This window comes from Lutjanus erythropterus, chromosome 7 (assembly GCF_056507025.1).
Source record: "Lutjanus erythropterus isolate fLutEry1 chromosome 7, fLutEry1.hap2, whole genome shotgun sequence".
NCBI classification, from domain to species: Eukaryota; Metazoa; Chordata; class Actinopteri; order Lutjaniformes; family Lutjanidae; genus Lutjanus; species Lutjanus erythropterus.
The window spans coordinates 24,377,142-24,404,524 of record NC_139323.1 but is presented as its reverse complement, the minus strand read 5'-3'; the positions used below and the strand labels follow the sequence as shown (position 1 = coordinate 24,404,524).

At 39.5% G+C, this 27,383-nt stretch overlaps 1 protein-coding gene across 3 annotated transcripts; it reads left to right on the top strand.

The window, feature by feature from the left end:
- Positions 1-1,043: 1,043 nt before the first annotated feature.
- On the top strand, positions 1,044-26,490 carry rubcn (rubicon autophagy regulator). Of its 3 annotated transcripts, XM_084723276.1 has the most exons (22): positions 1,044-1,298; positions 3,992-4,145; positions 4,733-4,816; positions 7,581-7,740; positions 7,976-8,082; positions 8,383-8,608; positions 9,796-10,221; positions 11,148-11,195; positions 12,152-12,244; positions 13,356-13,471; positions 13,647-13,845; positions 14,326-14,433; positions 15,700-15,774; positions 18,759-18,819; positions 19,082-19,214; positions 19,363-19,508; positions 19,962-20,026; positions 20,395-20,633; positions 21,481-21,542; positions 21,669-21,822; positions 22,786-22,879; positions 26,243-26,490. In XM_084723276.1, the coding sequence occupies exons 1-22, from the start codon at positions 1,261-1,263 to the stop codon at positions 26,377-26,379; spliced, it is 2,925 nt and encodes a 974-aa protein (XP_084579402.1). In that variant the 5' UTR covers positions 1,044-1,260; the 3' UTR covers positions 26,380-26,490. The 3 variants fall into 3 exon arrangements, with proteins under 3 accessions (XP_084579402.1, XP_084579400.1, XP_084579401.1); XM_084723274.1 differs by lacking the exon at positions 11,148-11,195; XM_084723275.1 differs by lacking the exons at positions 11,148-11,195; positions 15,700-15,774.
- Positions 26,491-27,383: the final 893 nt, after the last annotated feature.

Sequence of the window (27,383 nt, the reverse complement as noted above, 5' to 3'; positions counted from 1 at the left end):
CATTTTCATGTTGATTTTGTTGTTTAAACTTATTTAATGTCCTACATATTTTCAGTTCCTCACCACAATATTCACTGTGGATCCTTAACTTGGAGCCTCATTCATGTGAGTATGTACACAGTCTGAACTGGGTGTGTGTGGTGTGATGGTGTGTGTACACAAATGAACCGCATGTTGGGGTTTTAGAAGACTTAGATAACATCAGATGTGCAGTGTGGAAGCATTTTATTTTTTATTTTTTGTTGTTGTTGTTTTTTTTTTAACTGGTCACCATTCACTTCCATTGTTTGGGAGATTCTGCAACACTGTTATCCCGTTAACCTCCAGCAGTGTTTTGCGGACTTAAAAACTAAACCTGACCTTCAGTCGCCATGAAAGTGAGTAGATAATGACTGCATTTTCATTTTTGAGTGAATTATCTCTTTAGTGTTAGAAAGGGGGATGAAAGAGGGGGAAATGATGACTAGATTAAGAACAGAACACAGTAATCTGTGTTAGTAGCATCCAACCAGTCTTTGTGAATAATTGTCAGGTACGCCTACCAGAAACTGTAGAACACTTGCAGGAAATATCAGAGTTCTTGTTCAAAGTTGTGGCTGAATGGAAATTTCCAAGACTGAAGTCAGTGTGCAAATGAATGCAGTAATAAATGATTCTCTAACCCATATAATTTAATTATCTTTTCTGACCATATTTTTTAGGATAAATGTACTGTCCAAATCTATTAATTTCTACTACCATCTTTAGATATTTCTGTTCTAAACCTTATTAGTCATTTGGGGGCTTTTTCCAAGCACATGTGATTGTTTGCAACTAAACTGGCATATATTTTTAGTCTTAATGCCTCCTTCTTGCCACCCCATGAATATTTCTCTAGATCTGCCCCCCCACCAGGGTGGAAGAAATGAAAATCTTAGGACGAACTATAAGAGCATGGAGTATGGTGTAAGTGCAGTAGTTAAGTAATTCCAGCAGGTGGCAGTAATGCAGCGCCGAGGACAGCAGCTGCTGTTAACACCTCAGAGAAGAAGGACAACACCGCCGCCCACTTGCTGACTTGCTGCATGCGGCCTCCTCCGTCTCCACTGTTTTGGTTCGCAGCTCAGACAGACAGGGCAGAGATGGCGGAAGACTGGAAGCGCTTGTGATTATCTCAGGCTGCCCTACAGTTGGGGTAAAATCCCGTTGTTCTAAATAAGGCAGAGGTAATTATCCGGGAAGCTGGCAGCTTTGTACGGTCCTCGATTCCGCCCGGATGACATGGAGGTGTCGGCGGAGGGAGAGGCGGAGGAGCGCAGGTGAGTGACACCCTGGGCTGGGCTGGTACCCCCGGCTGATTGTGCTACGAGTGACTGTGGTGATATACACATCATATCATTGAGAACTTAGCCTCTCGTTAAACATAGATGACCAGTAATGGTTTTTGGAGCGGCGACTCGCTTAAACTAAGCCGTTGTAACCAGTGTTATGGAGCTCGAATAGTGGTGGATTACTGACGGAAAAGCTAGGCTAGGCTAACTTGACATGCCAAGGTTGGATAACTTTAAGCAAAGAACATTATGCTATATGCGAGAAACATGTCTAATATGAAATGTAAACTGAATTACTAATTACTGATTGGCTGGTTGCATTAAATCAAGTCATTTATTTGTATTTGAGAGCATTTACTAGAGAGCGTAAATAGTGCGAACGCTAGCTGTTAGCTATCCTCTAGCTAGGTTGTGCTAACGGCTAATGCTAGCTGTCAAATCGAGTTTACATCTACGAGGTGCTGTTGGTGGTATGCAGGATATTCATATACCATTGAAGAGAATTTACTGGTCATAATTGGGGTTGAATTATTTAACATACTGCATTTTATTTAATTAAATCAAAGTGTTCTTATTTCTCGACATAAGCTTCCAGTAGACATCAAACATTGGTACAATATTAGCTTTTATTGATAGCACAATACATGGAGGAGTTTGTTTATAGTTTAAGTCAGTAAGATTTGGTCGAGCTGTTCTTACACGCATCAGGAAATCAAACGTCAATGTCTTGGGTTGCTGAAATATCCCCAACACACCGAAACAGTGATGAAAAATAAGGCATCAGTAAAGCATCAATTAGACTACATGTAAAGCTGCACAATTATTTGAAATATCATCAAAATCATAATATGGCTAAGGGCAATATTTTTTGATAAAGCAAAAAATTGTGACAAAAATTAGACCTCAGAGGTTTGTGGGTCTCCCAGTTGGTAGGATTAAGGTTAAGAGGAAATAGTATACAAGTTTCCATTTTTTTTTAACTAATGTGTTGATGCTAAAATGACCTTTCAGTGCGAAGAGTCTAAAATACACTATGCTCACATAAAATTTCTGCCTGTTAAGGCATTATATGTACATGGATGGTGAAAAAAAGCTGCACTCAGCCTTTTACCACAGATGGATGAGCGCTGTACACCGTATTAACTTTGATATTCTTTGTGTTTGTTTAAGATTTAAAGGTGAGATTATATAAACAAATCTACTTTGAGGCTTTTCTAGCAGAGTGCACGCTCAAAAGCAAACCAAATTGAGGAAATTAATTAATCCATAACCTCAGCAACCCCTCTGAGCCTTGCAGAATGTCACGCCATTATGTTCCACACATACTTACACGCACTTAACACATGTCACACATCTCTCCTGTAGATTATGCTCCGCAGTATGTGGACAATGTTCTCTAACATCCAGTCCCCCTCTTTCCATGCTACATGAAGTGATTTGATTAGTGACCTTCGTAGCTGAACTCGTGATGCTGCCGCTCAGCACTGCTGCTTTATATGGGAAAAGAGACTTGTTGTGTTCATAAATGTGCTATTCATAGCTCTCATAACCTTTACTTTTCAATTTTACATTCTCTGAATTCACTTCTCTCAGGGCCCACTGTCTGAAATGATGACTGCGGTGTTTTAGAGAAAGAAAATAAAGTAATTAACAACTCGGTGGGCCTTCTTGTGTGATTGTTGTGAATTTTAATGGATATATTTTGATACAATGATTCTTATATTTTATAATGCATTCAAGCACACACCACACACTGAAGTGCAGTACAGTATACTGTATAAGTAGCAGATGACAGTTAAGTTATCCTGTACTTTAAGAGTACACCCTTAGGTGTTGGTGCAGTCTCACAGCAGATGTTTTGTCCTGTTGCTGCAGTTATGTGGCCTTTTTTTTTCTATAGAATTCAATTTCACTGCTGACTGAGGGGAAAAAGAGGATGTCATTGATATGTGCCAGAGCATTATGGCTCTCAGGGAATGTGACCTGATATAGTTTTGTATCCAACATGTTTGGTACAACAGTTTTCCATAGCTGTGTCCTAAAGATAATGTTAAACTCACCAAGCACAGGACTTCTAACTTGTAGTTACAGGAAACAATGCTCCATACCAACCATTATTTGTGACATGTAATACAGGATATCAACATTTTCTTTCTTAGAGGAAATAGCTTTTTGGAACAATAAAATCACAAACAACATGGCATGGTATTAAAAAACCACAGTAGGAGAACATAGAAAACAAAACAGTACAAATAGGCTATCAAAAAAATAGTTTTAAATAAAGTTAAAAGATAAATATATATAATTGTCTTCAATATGAATTAAAGCTTAATCTGAAATGGTTATTTATAAATGTCAAAAAGTTTTCCTTGCGCTTTGCTAACAGGCACTTAAGACTTTTTGTTTCTAGGGAGGGAGTGGGACAGTGTCATCTATTTGTTGACGGTCAGCACTCTCAGTCAGTCAATGAGCTCAGAGTAAATCTTTGTAAGTTATTGCAACTAAAATGCTGAAGACTCGATTTTTAATTTCGGGAATAGTATATTTGTTCATGTGAGCAATGATTTAAGCCACAACACTGCTAACACCAGCACTTTTTTCACCTCCTTCCTCATTCCTAAACTTCCTCCCTCCTCCTTGCTGTCTCACTCCTGCCTGCTGCTGCCCTGTTTTCCTGACAGGAGGGAGCACTGGAAGCTGCTGTCCAGCCTGAAGACCACAGTTGAGGGTTTGGTGTCCACCAACAACCCCAACGTGTGGTCACGTTATGGCGGCCTGCAGCGCCTCCACAAGGACATGAACAACATCCTGAGCCACGGTCTAAAGAATGAGCAGGTCAGAACTCAGGAGATCTAACTGACCACTCCCCCTTTTCTATTTATTTGTTTTTTGCCCAATTTGTAAACAGATTACTGTCCACTTTCTGTGCGACCTCTGGTCAGCTCTGGCAGATCTGCAGGCCAAAGTTAGAATTTGTTAAGCTTTGACCTGAAACACTGCATGGTTGGTCATTAGAAACAACGTGTTTAAATATGGAGGAGGCATTGATTCAAGATGTGTCCCATAACCCCACAATACCACACAATCAGACAAAAAAAAACTACAATATTGGTTGGCTCAGTATTTCCAGATTACGTGTGTTACACCTGCAACATCCCAATTTGCTTTGGTGAGAAGTTCAAGGTAATTTCAGGTTGTTTCATCCCTATATAACATGTGCTTTAACAAAGTAGAGGGTAATTTATTTCACATTTTGGCAGGTTTTTTACATTATTAGACATTTATTATCACCAGTTAACCTCCTAAAATACAGGAGAATTATTTATTATGGCTGCACTCCCTCTTCATATTGGCTTATTGTGTTATTTGCAGTATTCTCTGTAACTGGGTCGAGCTAACAAACAACTGGTTTTGTGTTGCAGGTGTACTACAAGCAGAGAGACTACTGGCCGTTTGTGTGGTGTGTTCGCTACATCAGCCCCCACCTTGCCTCGCATGTTGAACAGGTATGGTCACTGCCAGCCATGTGCAGCCTAGTATGTAAATATTTTTATGTTTAGGCAACACACAAATCTCTTAAATTTGCCAAGGGAGGCAAATTTATGTGCATGTCTTTAAACAGTGCTACCCTGCTCAAGGCTATGTTTTTTTTCTCATTTACATGGACTTACCTTGAGCCATGGACTTCAGACTGTGAATCTGCTCTGCAGTACAGTTTACAACATTATAAAAAATCTGTACCAGTGATTGGGGCTTTTCTGATAACACATTAATCTTGAGGAGGAGAGTGTGAGCATGAGCAAATGTGATTCCTGCTATGTGATCAGTATTTTTGGATCACTACTGTCATTCTTGAATATAAAGGACAAAAAATTCATTGACAAAACTTGCAAAGCTGCTTTTAATGAGCTGTTAATTCCTTTTTAAAATTGTTACCACACAGGCTTCTATCCTTTTTTCATAGAAGTTTTGTTTATCTCCTAATCATGAGTCATGTTGTTGCTTGGTTTGTTTCAAAGCTGGAATTTTTGAGAACCTTTCAGGTTTCATATTTATTGTAAGAGGGGTTTGGTTTGTTTCAGTTCTGTAATTCATGTTAACTCACAGTAAATGACGTGTGTATCAACACATGTGCCTCTGCACTACGTTTTGTTCACTGTCAGGATGACACGGTGGAGAAATATTTCCACCAGTTAATAAACTCGTGATAACACTTACACCGAACATTTTATAAGAAAAGATTACGTGTGATGACTCTCAACTATAACCTTAGAGTGCTTACTCTGATCTTTAACATAGCTTTTTAACTCTTTCCTTCTCTTTGAACAAAACTTATTCTTGGAAGGTTAAGTCATTAAGTTTCGAGTTCTAGGTGTATCAGACGTCCCGGGCACTGATCCCAACAACTGTTGCCGACGTTCTCAGACATGTTGTAAAGTAACAGTAATGTTAAGTACACTCCAGATGTAATGTTAGATCTTTGTTGTGGTGAGCTGTTTTATCCAAGTTAGCCTTAGTTTTGACAAATTAGCATCGACTAATGCCTTCTTGGTAACGTACTGAAATGACAGAATACTCACTTTTATGTCTGTGCACACTTAACAATGGTTTAGCGCTACTGGGGCTCTGTACAATCGCCCTATCAGCAGAATTCAGTCTGTACAACCATATGCAAGTAGCCTGTGATAAGCCTACAGCTTTGCATTTGAAATCTGACTCCTGCTATTCTGTGCTACGACTATGTGCCCCTGCTTAATGGAGCAGACACTTTCAGTTTATAATTGTAGTGTCCATCTAAGTATTGGAAAATAAACTCAGACGATGTGGGCACTGAGAAAGTTATGTAATCGTGTATGCCCAAACACTGTTATTACAGCAAGCATGATTCACTCTGATTTCCTAACTTCTGGGAGACAGTGAACTGCTGAATTACTTGTGAAAGCCTGATAGCCAGGCTGCAAAGTTAGTAACGTATTATCTTTATACTGATCAGTTTTATATTTTGGCAATGGCAGATTTGTTTGTTTGCTTCACCAGTCACTCTGGCAGAAAACTAGCCCTTATTTATCTGATAAATTGTGAAGGATCAAGCCTGTTGGACAGTGAAAATAGGTGGTTTGAATCTTGTCCAAAGAAGAAATAATAGTTCCTTCTTTTAGTCGCATTTCCACTGCAGGAACTTTCCCAGAAACTGTTCTAGAAAGTCAGTGCATTTACACGGTAGGGACTAGGTGAATTCCTGGGACGTTATTTTTCCCGCTACAAAAGTCCCTGAACTGGGGGTGGTACTGTCCAAAGGTGGGGGAGCTTTTTGGTTGGGGCTTGCAGGACTGAACATTTCTAATTGGTCTAGTACTTGCAGCATTTTATTTCAGCAATCATTTTTAAAATTCTGCAGCCACAAACCAGTTTGTTTTCTTTGTTTCCAAATAATGAAGTCTTTCCATTGCATTACATAGCCTTTTCATTGTTATATAGACATGCACAAAAATGATAAAACAGCTATTCCTTTGTCATACGGCGGTGGACTAATTGGTCTAATCTTCATGTGTCTTACATAGACTGCAATGGATATGCAGACAACAACACAACACAACCTTTTAGTTCCTTGAAAAGTAGTTTGGACTAAAAGTTCTGGAAACATGGCTTTTATGAAGTTATAATGTGCAATAGTTTTGTGTTGTGGTGTGCTGTTGAGAACAGTTGCCCTTTAGCTTCAGTCTCCTCTCTCAAATGTTAACACAACACTGCAACAACAAAGGATTTGGAGTCACTGGAATCTAATTATCTTGATTATGAGCTCTATTTCGTCTAGCAGGGATTACTGCACGCTCAGCCATGATGTATTCATCATGTGATGATTGGTTGTTGATGTCTTGCCTGCCGTCTCCTATAGAAATGTGTGCTGATATGTTTTTTTTATCCCTCGTCATTCCACTCATTGCTCACTCTGTTTAGACTGTCAGCCTATTGTCTGCATCAGAGCTGTCTCTCTACCATCATACCATCTGGTACTTAACTGGTCTGCACACAAACAACTGTATGTTTGGAATAAATGGAATGCCAAGATTCTTGGCACCATGTTGTTTAATTAACAAACGAATTATGTTCTGTGTTGTAAAAAGCAATTAAAATTTGTCATTCTTTACATTTAGATAAATAGCATTTGTCAGTCCATTGTTTGCATCCCTGCCAACTTCTTTCCCATCTTCCTCTCCCCTCACAGTGTGCTTCTGTTTGACATTTCTTTCTCACTCTGTCCGTTCTTAGTTCAGTCACCTGGAGCCGGTACTGAGCAGCGGGATGAAGAGTGCTGGTGAAAGCTACAAGGCTGAGCGCTGGCTGCTCCACAGCTTACAGGTTCACATGCTGTCAGCTCAGCTCCGACCTCTGCTCCGGCATCTGGGACACACACGTAAATACTATAATGGTGAGTTTATTCACACAAATAGTCCAATTTATTCTTGAAGATATGGTGTGAATGGTAAACTTAAGAAGCAGCTGAACTTGTTATTTCTGCCCTAATTCCCTCTGTATGATTTTGTATTTTCTCTTTCAGTATTCTTTGTGTTTTCACTCATGTAACACTCATTAATGATTTCTCTCATTATCTTATGCTCTTACTGCTCTTTGTTTGCCTCTCCTTGTCTCTATCTGCCTTTCAGATGATGCCTTTCTGCTGAGCGAGCCCCATGTGACCGCCATGTTCCAGTGTTTGGAAGCCGTGGAGCAGAATAATCCCAAACTGCTGGCCCAAGTAGACACTGTCGGGGTAGGTCTTTCATTTATTTTGTTTGTGTAAAAGTGTTATTATAACTTCTTTCTGTTTTTGACATCATCTTTTAGCACTGTTTTCATGCATTATGTTTTATAACTGCAGTTATGGTAAAAACAGATTTTTAGTCTAAAAAAAACTCTGTTTGTCCTTTTTTTTATTTTTTTTTACCTCACAGTCTTATCTTCCAACATAAAAGACGAGGGGAAAAAAAGGAAATTTTTAGGGAAAACGTTTCTAATGTAGCCTCAATTATTATTATTATTTTTTAAAAATCTTTCCCTTGTCCCCCACCAGCTGTCCCCTCTGAAGGGCCCTCCGTGTCTGGGCCTGTTGAAGAGCCAGAGCCTGTGTGTGTTGCCAGGTGCTGGAGGGCCTTGGAGGAGCGCTGACTCGGCTCTCAGAGGAGAATCTCTAAATCGCAGACTCACGACCTCCAACTGCTCCCTCCGAGAAGCAGTCGCCACCAGCCACAACTCTGGGAACACTATGGGAGTCGGATCCCAAAACAGCAGCAGCACAAGTGAGGAAGGGGAGAGGGTTACAAGTGTAGTTTTTAAATGGGTTTTGTGGATTTGTTCACATTATTATGCTTTTAATGTTTAGTTTCCTCTGATTCTGCTGAATGCTTTAAACATGTTGTTGTTATGGTGTTTTGCCACATTTGGGTTTGTTTTAGGAACAGAAATTTAGCAAAGTCATTCCACAAAATGTCTTCAGAGTCCAGGGAGCAGTTTGGTGGTGGCTCAGACTTCATGTATCTAGGTTTTTGCAAAGTCTAAAATCTAATATTCTGAACTTTAGGCTTAGAAATGTCTGAAAATTTCTCAAAAATGATTTAGACAGGTCTTAAAATATTAATTATGCAGTTAATGTTACTTTTAGAAAGTTGGATTTACCTTCAGTTGTGCTTTTAGAAGTGTTTTTATTTAACAAAAAGGAAACGCAGGAGCCGCAAACGTAAATGGGAGCTGATTTGATGTGCTGCTCCTATCTTTTCTCTTTTTTTGCTTTTGATATTTTGTGATCCAGCACCCAACCCATTAGGCCTTGGGGATGTGCATGTGCTTCTTTCATAGTGTTTTTTTAACAGAAAGGAAACAACATGGAACCAATAACAGTAAATAATAAAACAATGCAAACATTGCATGTACTTTTTTGCTAGCATCAATGTGAAGTAGGTCTTAAATTACATCCACAATGGCCTCAAAAAGTCCAAATTTAACTTGTTAAAGCCTACAGAAACTCTCAATACTTGTCTCTGTGTAAGTTGAGGATTTTGTGGTCATGCGCTGAGTGAATCAAATGAAGATAAAATGTTCACTATTCTGTAATCAGCGCATACAGGGCTAAAGGTGGTGGGGCTGGGGGATGTCACTATGAATGCACTACAGTTTGTATGTGAATAGACCAACTGACTTAACCATACAGAGGCCTGATTGTTTGTAGACAAGGTTGGTTATTGAAGAATGTGTGGATACAGCCTCACAAACTCAATGTCCTGAACTGGCTGTGCTCACTAAAGTGGATAACTGCTTTTCTATACATATTTTACTTCATCCTTTTTTTGATTGAAAACAATCTGGGAAGTAACTCTTGTCCGTTTCACATTAGTAAGTCTTTAGAAAGTGAAAGAAGAGTGACAGAGAATCAGGCCTGTGAGTTTCATTTTTCTTTCTTTTTTTTTCTTATCTACCTTTCCTATTGCAGACACTACCTCTCCATCCAGCAGCCTGGGAGCTCCCTGGGTGTGTGTGTCCAGGCCGGGGGAGAGCGAGCGTGGTATGACGCCCCCTCCTGGTCCCGCCTCGGTCCCATGCATCTCCCTCACAGAGTCCCCCTCGCCCACCTCCCTCCAGCCCGAGGCTGGAGACTCTGGTGAGGGCGACTACGACGATGGTCCGGAGTACCTGGCTATTGGTAACCTGGGGCAACGCAGTCGCCGCGGCTCCCGAAGCTCCACCCAAAGCAGCGAGCAGAGCGAGACCCCGGATCAGTCCCAGCAGCGGGGTTCCATAGCTCCGCCCCCACCCAGACGCTCATCCTTCTCAGAGGGTCAGAGGGTGGCGGGCCGCGGGTCCCGAGGACACACGCGCTCGTTTTCTGACACGGGGATCAATCAGAAACTCAGGAACGGTAAGTAAAGTCAAGAGGTAATTGATATGACAACGGCTGACTGATTGTTCTCCCTGTTCTGTTATTTGGCTTTACTCACATCGTCATTATATCCACATTAGTGATGGTTATATATCAAAAATCTGATAGCATTTTGTGAAGCCACCAATAATCAGTCCCACAATATTGATATCAAGGTATTTCATTTTGTCCATATTGTCCAGCACTAACAGAAAATGAGTTTATCGAGATACATATTGCATATTCTGGAATAGCCTAAGAATATCAATATAAGATATTATTAAGAAGTCGTATTGCCCTATGATGAATGATAAAGGTAGAACTCATTGAAAAATTAAGAAACAAGTGTGTCTGTCACGCAGCTGTATTTATTCTTCACTTTTTTCTTTGTCATTTATGACAGTAAATGAAGAGTGTTTGGGTTTTGGGCTGTTGGTTGGACAAAAGAAGCAATTTGAATTTGATGTTGCTTTGGGCTCTGGGATATTGTGATGAGCATAACGTTTTATAGACTAAAAAATTTAATCTATCAATCAAAAAAATTATTGGCATATTAATTGTCAGTAAAAATAATCATTAGTTGCAATCTGAGTCAGTAGAACTTTGGTGGCATGTTTTTCGGTCTGCTTCAGCTTCTTGCAGGTGATGGAAACATCTGTGATCAACAGTTCCCTTTTTTTGCACAATGTTTGCATGAAATGAAAGCGAGGTTTAGATGGGGCTGCATCTACATATTCTGTGTTTATTTGTAGCACTGTAACATGTGGTTAGTCTTCTTTCTCAGAACCTGCACACTTCCTCTTTGAAGGTTTTAAATTAATACCTTTGTTCTCTTTGCTCACCGTTTCCCTTTCCTGGCTCAAGGGTAACTTTCTGTCCTTCTGCTTTATCTTTCTCTTCTCTCTCTTTTGACTTATCTTGCGAAGGAGGGGGCCACCGAAAAATCACCATAATAATAGAAGATCCGGTAGCAGGTTGGCAGTGCAGTTCCACTGTGCTCCATCATTTGACTCCTCCCAAACCCTCCTTTCTTTTTCACCTGCATGCTGATGAAATCTCGCCACCCTTCTCATTTCAAGTCTCTTCTTCAGTTCATAATCCGTCTTTTGGTGTTTGATGTTGTTGTTTAAACAGTTTAGGTTTGTTACTCAGGTCAAATTGATGCAATGAGACCATGAATCACTTCTTTTGTTGTTATTACTTTTTGTTCATGCACACAGTTTTCATGACCTATCAGTGTTTTATTGAAACCATCATGAAGGTTATATATAAACTATGTGTAAACGTTATCATGTTATAACTAATGCATAATGGGCTAGTGATGTGCTAATATGAGTGCTGACATTGCCATTTAGGATTTGTAATCCTAAATGTAAAAATCAAAGTGTAAATGTCAAAGTTTAAGCAAATCAGGTGTTTTCCTGTATTTGTTACATATACAGGATGTGGGTGTATGGTAAGTAAAGTACAGCTGTTAAGTGTAATGCCATATAAGTAAAATTACATTTTTTTTGTGGCAGTGCCTTTTAACTTAAAAACTTTTAAGGAGGAAAGAAAGAGAGAAAAAAAACAAGCAATGATTAATCGATTGTTCACGTTTTCAACTTTCAATTAGGAAAAATGGCCCAAATTTGCAACCCTATGCTTTTACAAACTTTTATATAGAAGTGAATCTTTTCATCTCTAATTCAAGTCGTTAAACTGACAAATGTCAGTAGTCATGCTTTTGTTTCTAGATGCAATAAAATGAACCATCTCCATAGATTTTATTGATTGTTTGACACAAAGACAATGATAAAATCCAAACAGCCTTTAACCCTCGTCATGTATGATCAAGGATGCATGTTTCCATCAATTTTAAAGAATTCAGTGTTTATTTTAGGGCATTTAGGTGATAAGATGCCTTTAACGTGGACTGTGTGTCTCTTAGAATCAGCAGGGGTCGACTGTATGAAAGACTACAGCCCTTTCTCACCTCAGCGCAGTGATGCCAGCACCCCCAGTTCCCTCTACATGGAGTCCCGTGAGTTTTCTCATTTTCTATTTGGATACTTAAAAATGTGATTTTAGAGTTATGTCGTAACTGTTGTTGCACTTAAAAATGAGTGTAATAGAGTTCATACAGGTGCTGGAAATTCTTCAAAAACTTTATGTGGTGGTTTTGAGGTTTGAAAAGTGCTTGGATTTTGGATGAAGTGCGTGCAACTGCTTGAAATTGTAACCGTTTTACTTTCATGTTAAATTATTCTCTGATTAAATAGTAAATAGTTCACTTTATAGATGAAGAAATTAAATAAGTTGGAGATTGCCTTGAGCTCTGCTCAAGCTTTGCTTGCCACTCACTTACTACTTGAGTGTTAGCTCTTTTTTTGAGGTGTGCCACTGATGGAGCAGTGAGTGGGAGGCTAACAGATGTCAGGAGGTTACCGTTTCAATGAGCGTTGGCTTGAAAACGGAAAATACAAATCACGGTTAAAAAGAGGGACAAGCAGCTTCCTCTAAAGTCTGCAAAAAAGTGAAGCTTTTCACAATTGCAGAGTCTGCTCTTTTGAGCAGCATGAAGGGAAAGCTTGTAGTAGCGAGTTTTCATTTCATTAATGCTGCACAACAGTTGGCTGTAAGTTTGTTTAACTGTCAAATTCACAGCCTAAGTTATAGTTGGTTGTCTTGAAAATACTGTGTAGAAACCCCAAATAGTGAAAAAAAAAATTGTTAGTTGTTAAAGGAATGTGTGAGTCACAGGAAACTTCAATATGGGAGGAAGCTGGACAAGAAAAGCTGAAATGTTTCTTGAAGAAAAATGAGTTTTCAGTTCCTGAATGTGAGTGTAGTGAGTGTGTAAGCTGCTCCGTAAATGGTCTGAAATGTCAGACCTGAGCAGGAAGGTCATAGAAAGGCTGAATTTTTTATCAGCCACACTATTCACAGTAGTGAATCAGATTCAGTGTATCCAAGATTTTATGGTTTAGATGATAAGTAATTCTGATAGCATGAAGTTTGCTTCTGGCAAGCTTAGAGCATGTTATTTTGTTCAGAGATGTTTTTGAGACATTTTAAAGACTTAAGATCAGATTAGTTTATCTGTACTTTTTCTATTTTGGTTATTTTGTTTGTGTATGTTTTGGTCTCTTCAGATGGGTCCCAATGCAGCGGTGTTGCAGATGGGATGTTCAGGAAGCCGTCAGAGGGTCAGAGCCTCATCAGCTACCTGTCAGAGCAGGACTTTGGCAGCTGTGCTGACCTTGAGAAGGTCAGGACTTGACCCATTTAAACTTGAGATGCTTTTCATACAAATTGTGCAGTACTTTACCAACACACTTCTTTTTAAGGAACAGAAGTACATTGTTCAACTTATTATATTGCATGACAGAAAAGGTAGAATTACTCTCCTCCGTGGATTGATTCATAATTTCTCTGGTCTGTAGGAGAACGCTCATTTCAGCATTTCCGAGTCCCTCATTGCTGCCATTGAGCTGATGAAGTACAACCTGCGACGTCAGGAGGAGGAAGGCGAGGAGGAGGGAGACAGCGACTGTGAGATTCAGCAGCTCAAACAGAAGATCCGCCTGCGAAGGCAGCAGATCCGACGCAGCCGACTGCCACCCTGTGCAAACTCCCAGCACAGTAAGGCAACACTAGCAGCTGTTAAATGGAAATATAGTTACCTGTATGGATACATGATGCATAAGAAATTATTAGTTCATTATTTACAAATAAGTGACTGTACTTTAAGTTTCTAGACATTAATTGAAAATGATGAATGTGTTGCATCTCAGTAAGCTACAACTATAATTTACAAACCAACTAACTTTGATTTCAGTTTGGCATACCTGTCCTGCCAACTATGTCTATTAATGTATTAAATGTAAGGTCCTTTAATTAAGATAATCCATAAAATGAATAAATTAGTTTATATCTTTCCCTCCATCTGGGATCTGTGGTGTTTCTGCACATATATGCACATTTAAACTACAGTTTGACAGCTCAATTAGATGATAAGAACATTTTGACATTTGAGTCCCAAGTTTTTCCATCTTTTTCTGTCAGTTAAAGTGATTTTGTCTCATTCGTTCTTTTCCCTTTCGCCTCCTTCCTCTCCTGCAGTTTTCCATTCCACTGACAGCGGAGGCTCCAGGAGGAGCTCCCAGGACTCCTGCCAGGGCCTGTCTGACTCCGGCTCGGCTGAGGAGGTGGAGGAGTGTGAACTACGAGGTAGAGAGAGGGAATGAGGGAACACCAGGGGGATAAAAGACCATAAAAGAGTATTGATAAATTCCCAATGTATTTTTGTGTCAGAATTGCTGATCAGTACGAGTCTTCAATCCAGGCATCAGTTCAGCTAGCGTCTTTTTATTTGATGATGAACAGGCTACAGTTAAAGAGTGATATGATTAACAGTCTTCCAGCTGCTGTCACCATTCAGAAATTTAAACTCTGGCCAAAATGGGAAAAGTTTTTTTTTTAGAGCTGCAATGATTAGTTAATTGATCAATAAGCTGATTGAAAGATAGTGGGTGCCAACTATTTTCAATATTGATTAATCATTTCAGTCATTTTTCTAGCAAAAGTGTCAAACATTTTCTGGTTCCTGCTTCTCAAATATAAGTATTTGCTGCCTTTCTTTGGCATTTATATGAGTAAATGAAGAATCTTTGCATTTTGGACTGTTGGTAGGACAAAAGAAGTAATTTTAAGACTCCACTAGGGCTCTGGGAAATTGTGATAAGCATTTTGTATAGACTAAAAGATTAATTGATAATGAAAATATGTGCAGGAGGCCTCTGAAGAATTCATTGTCTGACTGTGTGAATGAATTTGCTTCTGCTCTGGTCATAATTCATAACTTCATCACCACACTGCTTCATGTTGCTCACCAAGCATGTCATGTTTTACCACGGACCATAAACACAGAGCACAAAAGTCACAGTATGGTAGTCTGCAGTGTTAGTGACTGTAAAAAGTTTTATTAGTGTTATTATTTATAGTACACAGACCTTACAGTCATGTGAGTCAGCTTATCTAGGATTTTTATGGTCATGATAACTTGATAGGATGTGTTTGTTCTGGAAAAGCTTCTGGTTTATTCCAGGAAGTCATTTTGAAACATTTTCCTTCTAAATTAAGCAAATGGATGTCAGTTGCTGTTTTGTGTGACAAATAGTAACTACAAGAGACTAATCACTAACATAGAAATGTCTGAACATGTATTGGTTTGATATTATTAACTTGGGCTGTGGGATTTTATATGTGCATGTCCTGAATGTTTGACTGTGTTTGTGTATGACTGCTCTTCTCAGCACTGCGGTGTGAGCACACAAACAGTTTGTTGTATCTTGGGGCTGTATAACTGCATGACCTCCACATGTACTGTACCAGTGCAGTATACTGTGACACTGACACACAGCTGTGTGGGGTGTTGATAAAGTGTGTGTGCCTGCGGTGACGGTGTTGTGCTGAGTGTTAGTTTCTGTCTCTCAGATGGCTGTGAAGGCCAGTCCCTGCTGGCGGTGTCTCAGAACGGCCTCTCCCTGTCACTCGCCTCCCTCTTCTCAGGTATCTGTAGGCTGGACGGGTGGGCAAGGCTCCACATCTACACACAGACTTTTACTGTGGCGGTGCTCCTCTTAGAGGAAGTTGATGGCTCCACTCCAAACTGAGAATTTCTGCATTTTAATCCTTCCTCCTAAACTGAGTGGCACTTCAACCTTAACTCAAGCTATTCACGGTTTATAGCAAATCTTTTTTAATCATTGTGAGTGATTGATTTGAATCTTTCAGTGTTCACAGTTCTCAGTAAATTAAAGACACTTCAGGAGCTTAAAAACACTCATGTATTTTTCAACAAATGTTTATCGAATACTATTGAATATGGCCAAGTGCAATATCCAATTTTCAGAAGCTTCAATTTTCTTGATAAAGGTAGAATGTGTAACAACAAAAATTCTATTGCATATTGCCAAAACTGTCAAAATAATCGCAAGATGATTTTTTTTGCATATCATTAATCACTAGTGATATTCACCTTGTAATAACTAATGGTATAATAAGTAATATTGTATTTTTTTATTTCATCCATGGACTGATTGTCACTTCTGCATGAGTCCGTATGTACATATGAGGTCATGCACTACCAGCTCGAGTAAAGGAAATGAGAAGTGCTAAAATGGTTGCCAAAGTATCTTTCGAACTGTTGTCACAAAGGCAGGGCTAAAGATTCCTTTGTAAATTGATAAGTAGGCAGTATATCTTTCCACTAACATGTAATTTTTAGGTTGATTTATGGATTTATTTTTGCATTGAAGACTTGAAGTTGCTGTTAAATGAAAATATATAAAATTTTAGACAGAAGTTATTGTCATGATGGACAGAAAATAGGAACAACACAACCCGGCTAGATAACCACATTGAACAATAGTAGTGTTGAGGTCCTGTATTTGTCTGATATTTCTGAAATCCACCATCCATCCACCATCCTGAGGCTAAAAACAAAATTGCAAATTGTTTTACTCTTTACCTGGCAGGTAATCAGCTGTCAATAACAGGTTTTTCCCCTTGATTGTTGCTGCGCTTCAGTGGCCGTGTTATCCAGATAAAATGTTTCTAGTCTGGCTCTCCAGTGTCCTACAAAAGTCTTTCTAAGCAAAGTGGTTTGGAGTCGAGCCATCTGCCTTCTCAGATGAATTGTGCACTTGGCTGTTTGTGTTGGTGCTTGTTGCTCAGTGCTTCAGGGTTTTGGTGGTGCAGTAGGACAAATGTGCCTGTACCTGTTAGAGAGCTGGAGGAGGCGTAGGAGACGAGTCAGTTAACATGTCATTCTTTCTGTAGCAACCGTTTATTACTCACTTATTCATTCATCTATCCATCTACCCCATTTTACATTATTTCCAATGTGACTGCAGTGAGAACGAGGCATGAGTGCTGTTACATAAACCCCCTTCCACCGTTTTGTTCTGTTTTTTAAGTTTAAACTCAAACCAATACTAGTTGGTTCTGTTTTGTGATGGCTGACGGCAGAACGCAGCACCGGCAGAGTGATGATTTTATCAAGGGCACACAGGCTGCTCTACCGTAGTACAAGGCCAGATATTGCTTGGGATTTTGGCAAAGGTAATATTGTAAAATGTTATGTTTTCCTTTTCTGCATTAAATGATACAGTCGTCTGTTTATATTCAACTGTTGGAGCTCGGTTAAATGAAAATTGAATGCATCTGTGTCGCCTGATGATCCCAAATGATTTATACTTAATTTCATCCCTTAACCAAAATAACAAAAGTCCTAAAACCTAACTGTAATCCAAAGAATTGAACTAAAGCTGAAATCATACTATATGTGATTGCATTTTAGTGCCAATTAGATGAAAGTACAAATTGATAGTAATACAGAAAATAGGATCATTGTGCCTATGAAAAGTCTTAAAAGTGTAGTTGAAAGAAAAACACATTTCCATGATAATCTTTTCTGCCTGTGTGGTTATTATAACCACATTTGATTGTTCTTAAAAATGTTCTTGTGTATGGATATCACAACCTTTGCCAGTGGGAAATAAAAAAAAAAAGAACAGGTCCAAGTGAGTCAAGTTGTGCCAAGTGCTGTAATTACACCTCGTTCCTCTGTACACAAAATCACCAAAAGTCAATCACTGTGCCCTGTCTGCTCTTGTGTGCTTTTCGCTGTGTGCCAATGATGAAAATCATCCTGTGCCTGTAGTATCACCTTGCAGTCGTCAAATTGCTCAACCTGTAATGAAGCCAGAGATTTATCAGACAGATTATGTGAGATGATCTTCACACACTATTCAGGCCAATCTGATTAGCATTTATGTAACTGTAATTTATTAATTTTAAATAATCGTTCCAAATGAAACTTTTTCTGCACATAAACAACAAAGGGCGTTTGTTGAGGCCTGCACCTGACTAACTTGTTAATCCAGCTCTTCAATGCTCAATAAGAACTGACTGACTGTAACCTAGCAGAGCTCTGAGTCTAACCAGTGTTTCATTTTAATGAACAAGAACGTTGATTTGTTACAGATTTCATGCAGGCGTACTGCTGTTCTACCAAACCTGTTCTGCTTATTGTCTCTGTTTACATGTTGTTTGTGGAACGTTCCAAGAAAAATGGCCACAGTGCTCTGGCTTTGAATCTCTCTGGCTTTCTTGCATGCTATCTGCTAAACTACATTTAAAATGCTTAAATGTGATGTGGTTCAGTATCTGTAAGGAGAGAGCCTTCTTATATGTCTCTTATTTTATTCTCTCAAATCATTTCTTCTTAAAACATTCAACACTGCGTAGCTGTAGTGAATAGTGACATCTGACCTGTGGTGAGACATTAACACCGTCCACCAGCTGCTACATTTTTCAAATTCATCCATCATATGACCCCTATTTACAATTCTACATATTGCAAAATTTTAATTTTATTATTAAAGTATTAATAATCTTTTCATACTTATGGCTGGTGGATAAAAAGTCTCTAAGACTCTTACTCTGCTACTCTCTAAATCTTTTTTTTTTTATTTTACTTTGTCTTCCAGATGCAGATATTAAGCGCAGCGTGAGCTCCAGCGGCAGGTCCTTTCTCAGCTCAGACTCCATGTAAGTAACACAGCCAATATTAATAATGTAGCTTTCTGTAATAATGATAGTATTCTCTTGAATTTCTCACAGAAAATAACACATTGGTTTAAAAAAATTCCAAGGACTTTCATCTAAAATCTTAGTCATTGTCCAATATTAGCAGTAATATGATCCTCACTGGGGATTTTAGGTCAACTGTGTGGATTTGCAGCAAACATATGTATAAAAAAATGTTGTATTTTAAAATATATTTTGTCCCTCTTTGTATTTTTTTTTTCAGCTCTCCATCCTTCCTCCAGTCTAACTCAGCTGAGTCAGTAGCGATGGGTTTACTCAGGCAGTTTGAGGGCATGCAGCTTCCTGCAGCCTCAGAGCTCGACTGGCTGGTCCCAGAACACGATGCTCCGCAGAAGGTGCAACATCTTACTGACAGCACTTGGCAGAATGGAAGTTCTCCACAAGTGGCAGTCAACATGCAATAATTACTATTATGTAAATACGTGATTTTCAATGTGTAGCACACAAAGAGTCGGACAACAAAACTTCTTTGCTCTTTCGCAGCTGCTGCCCATCCCTGACTCTCTGCCCATCTCACCCGATGATGGCGAACACGCGGACATCTATAAGCTGAGGATTCGGGTCCGAGGCAACCTGGAGTGGGCACCGCCCCGACCGCAGATCATCTTCAACATTCATCCCGCTCCCAAGTGAGTCTACGTCAGGTTTTACCCACCTGACCTTCTCACTCTCTTTTTTGTTCTTCATTTGTTGCTGTTTCAGTCTGCCATTTCTGTTCCTTTTATTTGATAATGAAATGAAAATTACAGGAGAATTGGGTTTGGTGAGCCTCCAGGATTTTGAATGATGAAGGGAATACCTTTTTGATATTAATTACAAAACTGCAAGCTTCACGTCATTATGTAACACCTCTCATAATCACCATGTAGAGACAGAAAATATGACCCTGGAGCCAAAAGTCTTTCCTCTCTGGTTTCTGGTTTGGCATCCTTGGCAAATACTGGTTAGAGAAAAAAACCTTCCAAGAAGGCTCAGAGAAATTTCTTTTATTTATCACTTTTGATGTGCACAATTCAGCAAGAGCACACACAGGACAAACCACTTGAAATAAGTTATTAAATAAGTGTTTTTTCCCCTGACAGGAGGAAGATAGTTGTGGCTAAACAGAACTACCGCTGCGCTGGTTGTGGCACCCGCATTGACCCAGGTATGACCAGCAAACCCAGAAATGTATGACTGAAAATAATGGAAAGATATTTTTCTTATGCTTGTTTTATGTTGTCCTTAAATGTTGCAGGGCATTTAAGTTTTAACATGCCGTTAGATCATGTTTCCACTAATCAGATGGTATCAAAACACTGATGTTTGTTTACATTTATGGTTTCAGTTCTTGTTTTTCGCAATTGAAACTATAAGACTTTTTCCAACTTCAGCTGCCTAAAACTTGGTGTTTTCCTGTGGAATTTCCTTTTATATGTTGAAATGCTTTTGCTTTTTGTTCACAGTTGACACAGTGCCTTTTTTAATTCTTACCTCTGCCCTGCTTGTGTCTCTGCTGCCCCGTCCACACCACAGATTACATCAAGCGACTGCGTTACTGTGAATACCTCGGCCGTTACTTCTGCCAGTGCTGCCATGAGAATGCACAGGCAGTGGTTCCTGGCAGAGTGCTGAGGAAGTGGGACTTCAGCAAGTACTATGTCAGCAACTTTGCGCGGGACCTGCTTAGCAAGATTGCCGGAGACCCGCTGTTCAACCCCAATGACATCAACAGCGGCCTGTACAAGAAAAACAAAGCACTGGAGGCCGTCAGGGTGAGCACAGAGGCAGCAGTGGGATGGGAAATTACACATTAACCATTTTGTCTGAGTGAAGCATTTCTTTTTGTCAGAAACTAGTGGGAATCCCACCTCAAAGTCTCAGTTTCAGCCACTGTGGACCAAAATGTTACTGTTGTTCACTGAGGATGAAGTATCCTAATTGTAAAATAGTGACCCTGAACTTGTGACCAATTTTGTTGCTTAAAATACTCAAATTATCTGGGCGGAAAAAACAGAATGAATAGAGCCATTTATGTCTTTGACAGCATACGGTGAGGTGGTACTGAAAAGGACACTTAACCTCTAATTGCTTCAGTGTTGTTGCTCAGACTGTTTGACACACAGAGTACCCGAAGTAAGTATTGAACAGTCAAAGCATAGGTGTGCATTAAACAGTTTTAAGGCACAACATGGAGACACGTTTTTTTAATGCACAATAGACAGGAATGAATTAAGATATTGGCGATAAAAAGGTACAGAAAGGTACAAAAAAAGCAATATAAAGTGTAAAAGACATTTGACAATAAGATGAGTAAAAGTAAAATAAACATCAAAATCTTGTAATGGAAAGATAAAATGAATCATAATTATTTTTAAATATATGTTAAGACAGTTTATACCTGCTAGCAAATAGAAAGAGAAGACAGTTGATGCTTGGAAATCCCAGTCAGATGGCAGGAACACTGAATGTTAAACACTTAAACAGCACAGATGCTATAATTGGGAACTGAACCGGCCCTTTATGTTTCTTCCACCATGTTTTAAACTGTGTAGCTGTGTGTTTCTGTCAGTCTATGCGAAAATAACAAGTTGATGTCTTCCTCATGTGGTTATATTTTAGGTTTTGAGGGTGAAGCTGTTTCACATGAAAAATCTCTTCAAGACCTGTCGCTTCGCTAAAGAGTAAGATGTCTCATTGTGCCTGTTTTTTTTTTTGTTTTTTTTTCTAGTTTCACAATAATTTCAAAATTGTGTTTCACAAAATTATGACATCATGGGTCTGTGTGTGTGTGTGTGTGTGTCCCTCAGGGTGTTGGACCAGTTCGACAGCCTGCCAGGTCACCTGACTGAGGACCTCCACCTCTTCTCCCTCAATGACCTCACTGCTGTGCGCAACGGTGATCTGGCTCCCCGCATGAAAGAGCTGCTTAAACTTGGTACCATGCACGTAGCTGGCTGTGTGGTAAGATAAACATTCACTTCAAACATATACCAACTTTACAACAAAATTAGTGCGTATATGCAGATTTTTGCCTGTAGACGAGTTTGCCCTTTTGTTTTCTTTTCCTGTGTTACATTCACTGTCATGAACATGCTGGAAAACAGGCTTAGTAAACAGTAGCAAGCTGCGTGGAACCATATTGCAATAATGACAATATTATGGTGGTTACTTCTTTCTGCCGTTTACGTAAGTATCTCTATCAGACTCGCCACCAACAATACTATTTCTACCACAGGAGCTGTTCTCATGTGATCTTTCCTGATCTTGAACCTTAAAGGTTTCATTCTGGAAGAAAATTTGTCTTACTGTTGTGAGTCTCAAGTGTTGTCTCATGTGATGCAGTTTTTATTTGTACTGACGTGTCAAATATAAGAAGAAAATAATTAAATGTAATGAAATATGGTTTAGTATGGTTAATTTAAATGTTCTTAATTGAATTTCTGGAACAGTTTCTGTTTCATACAGTACCAGTCAAAAAGTTTGGACAAACCTTCTCATTAAATGTTTTATTATTTTTTATATTGCAGATTAATACTGGAGATATCAAAACTATGAAATAACATCTGCACAATTATATAGTAAGCAAATATATGAAAACAAAACAAAATGTTTTATATTTTAGATTCCTAAAAAGCAAAATACTCCCACACACTGTCTTTTGCCCTTAAATCTAAGATTTACCCTCAAAAATGTTATTAAATCTTTGATGCCAGGTGCAGAGGACAGTGTCCAAGAGTCTTTTTTGCTTTTTATTATCGACTCATGCTCATTGCCTACACAGCTCTGGACCTGCAACTGTGCAAAAGTTTTTGTGCTTTGATATTTGATATAGATTTTGGTCATATCACCCACCCCTGTAGCCAAAGATTTCCATCTTAATCACGTTTCTGTTTGCTCTGTCACTTTTCCTTCAATCTCACCCAGCTGTGCCAGGCGAAGGGCTTCGTGTGTGAGTTCTGCGGCAACGAAAAAGACATCATCTTCCCCTTCGAGCTGAACAAGTGCCAGCGCTGCGAAGGTGAGCCCTCTCTGCTGGTGGCAGGCCTGGGCGGTTTGAGAGCCCCCTCCCCCCGCCCCACCCTTCCACTTACCTGGAGAGACTGGAAGATCTCCAATCCTCGTAGGCTGGCAAAGGCCCTCTCCAAAGACAGGAAGGAGGGGGAGGGAGGGGAGGAGCGTTTAGAGCTGGATGTGGGTCAGGAGGTGGAGAGTGGAGAGGAAAAGAGTGACACAGCAGAGCATGAGATGATGGGAGGGACCGAGTCAGAGAGGGAGGGGGATAAAGGACGAGAAGAGGAAGCAAAGAGCAAGGCAAAGAGTAAGGAAAAGGGAGATGCGCGTGCAAGAAAGGAAAAAATCAACTTTTTAAAGGCTCTCCACATAGACAGGCTAAAGAAGAACATCTCTAAAGGAGATAAAAGTGACAGTGAAACATGCAGCAGCATGGAAAGTCTAAATGAAGAAGAACCAGAGAGGAAAGGACGCTGGAAGGTATCAGGGTTGGCAAATGTCACAAAGCGTCTCTCAAAAAGAGAGGTAGAGGATGAGGGAAAAACAGAAGTGAAAGAGGAAGATAAGAGAGCTTTGGATAAAGTAACAGGAACTATAGAGGAAGGAAAGACCAGGAGGGAGGCTGAGGAGAATGATGAAATCTCGAACAAAGGCCAAACAGCTGAAACGGAAAATCCTAGTGCAGAAAACGTGGAGAAGTTTACACTGATGAAATTGTTAAAACCTCATCAGCTGTCAGCTGTTTTCTCTAGAGGGAGGAGCAGGAGAGAGGAGGAGGAGAGAAGTGGGGACAGTGATGGGAAAAGAGAGAGGAAAACTGTAGAGGAAGTGCCAGCCGTCATTACCAAGACTACCTGGAGAGGTCGTAAAACTCGCAAAGCCAGGAGAGGCAAGAAGGTCAGGGAAGGGACAGAAAAAGAGGGCAGGACAGAGGGTGGAGAGAGTGCAGAGGTAGATGATGGAGATAATTGTAGTGAGAAAGGTGATGGAGAGGAGTAATGTAAAGCTGTACAGTATTTCAAAAAGGTACCTGAGTCAAACTGACCAAGTTACAGTACACTAAATATAAATATTTATAGACAGTTTAATATCTGATGGATCTGCTGGATTAAACAGTTGCTTGTATTTGTCCAGATACTAATGACTGATTGATAACTGTTAACTGATGTTTTCAAGACTAGTTATCCTCAAGAAAAGTCTCTTTTCTACCTGTTTTCAGCAGAATTTATTGTCTTTACATTTCAAATACTTTCTTGTAGGACTGCACAATTGCAACCAAATTGACAATAGAGCTGCATCAGTTACTTTCATTATCGATTAATCTGCAGGTTATCATCACGATGAATTGACTGATCGTTTTGTCTATAAAATGTTAAAGAATTATGAAAAATGATTGACTAATCATTACAGCCTCAAACTATTTCTTTGAGTGTTTAAATGTCAGAAGAATTTTAAACTGAACTCTGATAATCAGATTAATTGTGCAAACCTACCTCTATATCTTCTCTTTAATATTTTCCTAACCTTTCAACCATCTGGTGGTTTGAAACATGTTGCACACTTCTTCTTCTACTCTTTTCATTTAGCACTGAGTTCTTGCACTACAGTGGTGTTGTTTTTTCTTGGCTTTGGTTCTGACGTTTGCACAGTTGCACAACTGGTGGAGGGAAGGTACTTGACAGCTGTTTGGTGGTGGATGCCTTTGGCTTTGACTCTAGAGGTGTTGGTGTGTGAACGCTGTCCTGAAGCTGTCTTCAGTAGTTTAGTAGTTTAGTTTCCTGTCTTTGTCCTTAAGCTATTTACTGCTTTTCTCTTGGCCACAGAGATGGCAAGTAATACCAAAGTAGTGTATCATTCAAATGTTTACATTTCAGTTTGCTTTGGTCATGATGAGTGTCAGTCAGGACAATTGTTAGAGTCGTCTGTTACACATGTTCCCCCTGAGCCAGTGGAGGAGCCTGTTTTTATTCCAAACAAACAGGCTTTAGCTGATATTACTGAGTAGTTAAAGGTGGATTCATCAGGGTCGTCCACAGCAGGAAAGACAATTATAACAGTATTTAAATGATAATGATGTGAGCATCCATGCTAATGAACAATAGTGTTCTGTAAACTGGGCGCCAAGTTCCAGCTGTGTCTGCAGCTTACGAAATTAAATGTTGCTGTCCTGTTAGATTATTGCTGTACTTCGCGCGGAGAAACAAAAGCAAACCAGAAAGAGTGAGTTCACAAAATGCTGCAAAGACAAGAAGAGCTTGGAGAATTCACCACTCTTATTATGCTAGTTGTCGTCTTTTGAAGCCAAATTTTATTCATACTGTCATATGAGTGAACCTCAGTTCAGTGAGGACCAAACAGACTGAGACCCTCCAGAATGTCTTTAGTAAAATCACGTTTTATTATGTGGAATTTGCTTCCCAGTATTATGTTATAAGTTGTAGGCTACATGGTCTAAATCCAGGTGGATTTTGATTGGCTTGATCGTTCATCCGTTCGCTCTGAAAGTGATCCCAGTGATATTGTTCGGTGCTTTTGTTGTTGTTACAGTTGTCTTGTGGATTACGTCATCCACTTGAGTTTTACAGGGACATATATATAGTTATTGTTATAGTTATCATCTTGGTGTGGACAGCCCTTTCCTCCAGCTCAGAGGGAATATTGCCTGTTGTTACACTACTTCATCTGTGATTGTTTTTAAGCCATTTTGTTTTTATTCAGATATTTGTTGAAGGAAGGATGTCTTCAATGTTTCATTGTGTGAGGTCACTCGACTGTCATGTGACAGAATGAATGTGTAATTTATCCTTTTAGTTGCTTTTACATCTGCCTGCTTTTATTTAAGCTCCATTTCTCATGTGAATGTGAAATAAACAGTTTTTGAATTTGAGTTGCCATTGTCATTTTATCTCTTTGATTACAATTTATTTAAACGTAGAAACAAAATAATTTCAGACAGAGTAGAGTCATAACTGTTTGTCGGAGCAGATTAGCTGAGACACAGAAAAGATTTAAAGCTCTCTGGTGGCCTCTTTTGGAAGAATGAGATGAGTCTGAACAGGTTTAGGGCGTGGTGTTTCCCAGGATATCAGCTTTCTAACATACCTGCCTCCCTCCTGCCTTCTGCCTCGCTGCCTTTAACTTCTGCGTCTTTTATACTCCCGTTCTCACCCTGCCTCCCTCAGGTCTGACTCTTGATTGGCTGTGTTGTTGAAACATCACCTCTCGTTGTCAGCAAACTGGTTTAACTGGTTAACGTTTGTGAACACCGCAGCCTTGTTTGGTTTAGTAGATGTTATCTTCCTCTGTGAAGATGGCACGCTTGTGTTGTAAATGCTCGGAAGCGTCACTGACTTTTTCTGTCTCTTTTCAGAGTGCCATGCGTGTTACCATCGCAGCTGCTTCCGGGCGGGTAAAGACTGCCCTCGATGTCAGCGGCTGGCGGAGAGGAGAGAAAGGATGGCACGCAAAAACATGGAGGAGCAGGAAGACGAGGGAGGTGGGACCTGACCCAGTGCTGGTAACAGGAGACACTCAGAGACAAAAGAAGACGAGCACAACGCGACCATGATTGTAGTGACTGACCCACCTCTCGTTCCGTTCCAGTCCTCTCAGACCTGGGTGACAAGACTTGCTGCAAACAGATGTTTTGATCTCAATAGATGATGCCAGATGTGAAGGTTTATCTACATCAGGGCATCAGTTGTATTGGTGTTATGTCAGTCTTCAGTGGCAACATGGCTAATGTTGAATTTCAGATGCATTCAGTTTAAGATAAGCCCCTTTTTAGACTTGCACTTTATTATACAAGAAGTGGTTGTTTCTTGTATCGATGTCATGTTTGAACTGGAAACAGCTGAGTCAGTCTTCCTTAAAAATTTTGCAACTTATACAGAGAAATCTACTCCATTCTGGTGATCCATGTTCTTAGCCTGATCTAACTTGTCTGATCTAAAGTTCCTACATATTAGATATTTTTGTTAAATCTATTAAACGGATGGAGAAAAAAGTTTCTGGCAGGTATTTTTTTGTCAAGTGTTTGTAGTTTTAATACCAGTTTCAGGCACAAGAGGCTAAAGTGCACCACAAGGTACATATGTTGTGTTAGTAAGTTCTGCTTGTGGCTGAAATAAATATTACAACACCTAATACATCATCCTGACAAAATAAAAATAAAACGGTTCACCTGCCACAGCTTTTTTTTTAACCAATTTTCAAAGATTAACATTTTTTTTTTAAAGAAACTTCTCCTTTTCCTCATGTCTTCATAAATCATAAACACAGGAGAGAAAATAAGAAAAATTAGATCAGTCCTATAAAAGAGATTACCAGAATTTAAGAATTTGTCGTCCGTAGACGCAGAGGCTTTAAAGATATGCCAACTTCTCTAACGTGACACTGATTCATTCTCAATATTTAATTTGTAAATGTATCATTTAATCAAACTTTGTTGCATGTAACAAGTACATAGGATCTGAAAGTTCACGCGCTGGACACACCTAGTGGGCGTATCA

Coding starts and splice junctions, on each gene's coding strand:
- rubcn (XM_084723276.1), top strand. CDS start 1,261: ATGGAGGTGTCGGCGGAGGGAGAGGCGGAGGAGCGCAG. Junction 10,222..11,147: donor CAATCAGAAACTCAGGAACG/GTAAGTAAAGTC, acceptor TATCTTGCGAAG/GAGGGGGCCACCGAAAAATC. Junction 18,820..19,081: donor TTTCTCAGCTCAGACTCCAT/GTAAGTAACACA, acceptor TTTTTTTTTCAG/CTCTCCATCCTTCCTCCAGT.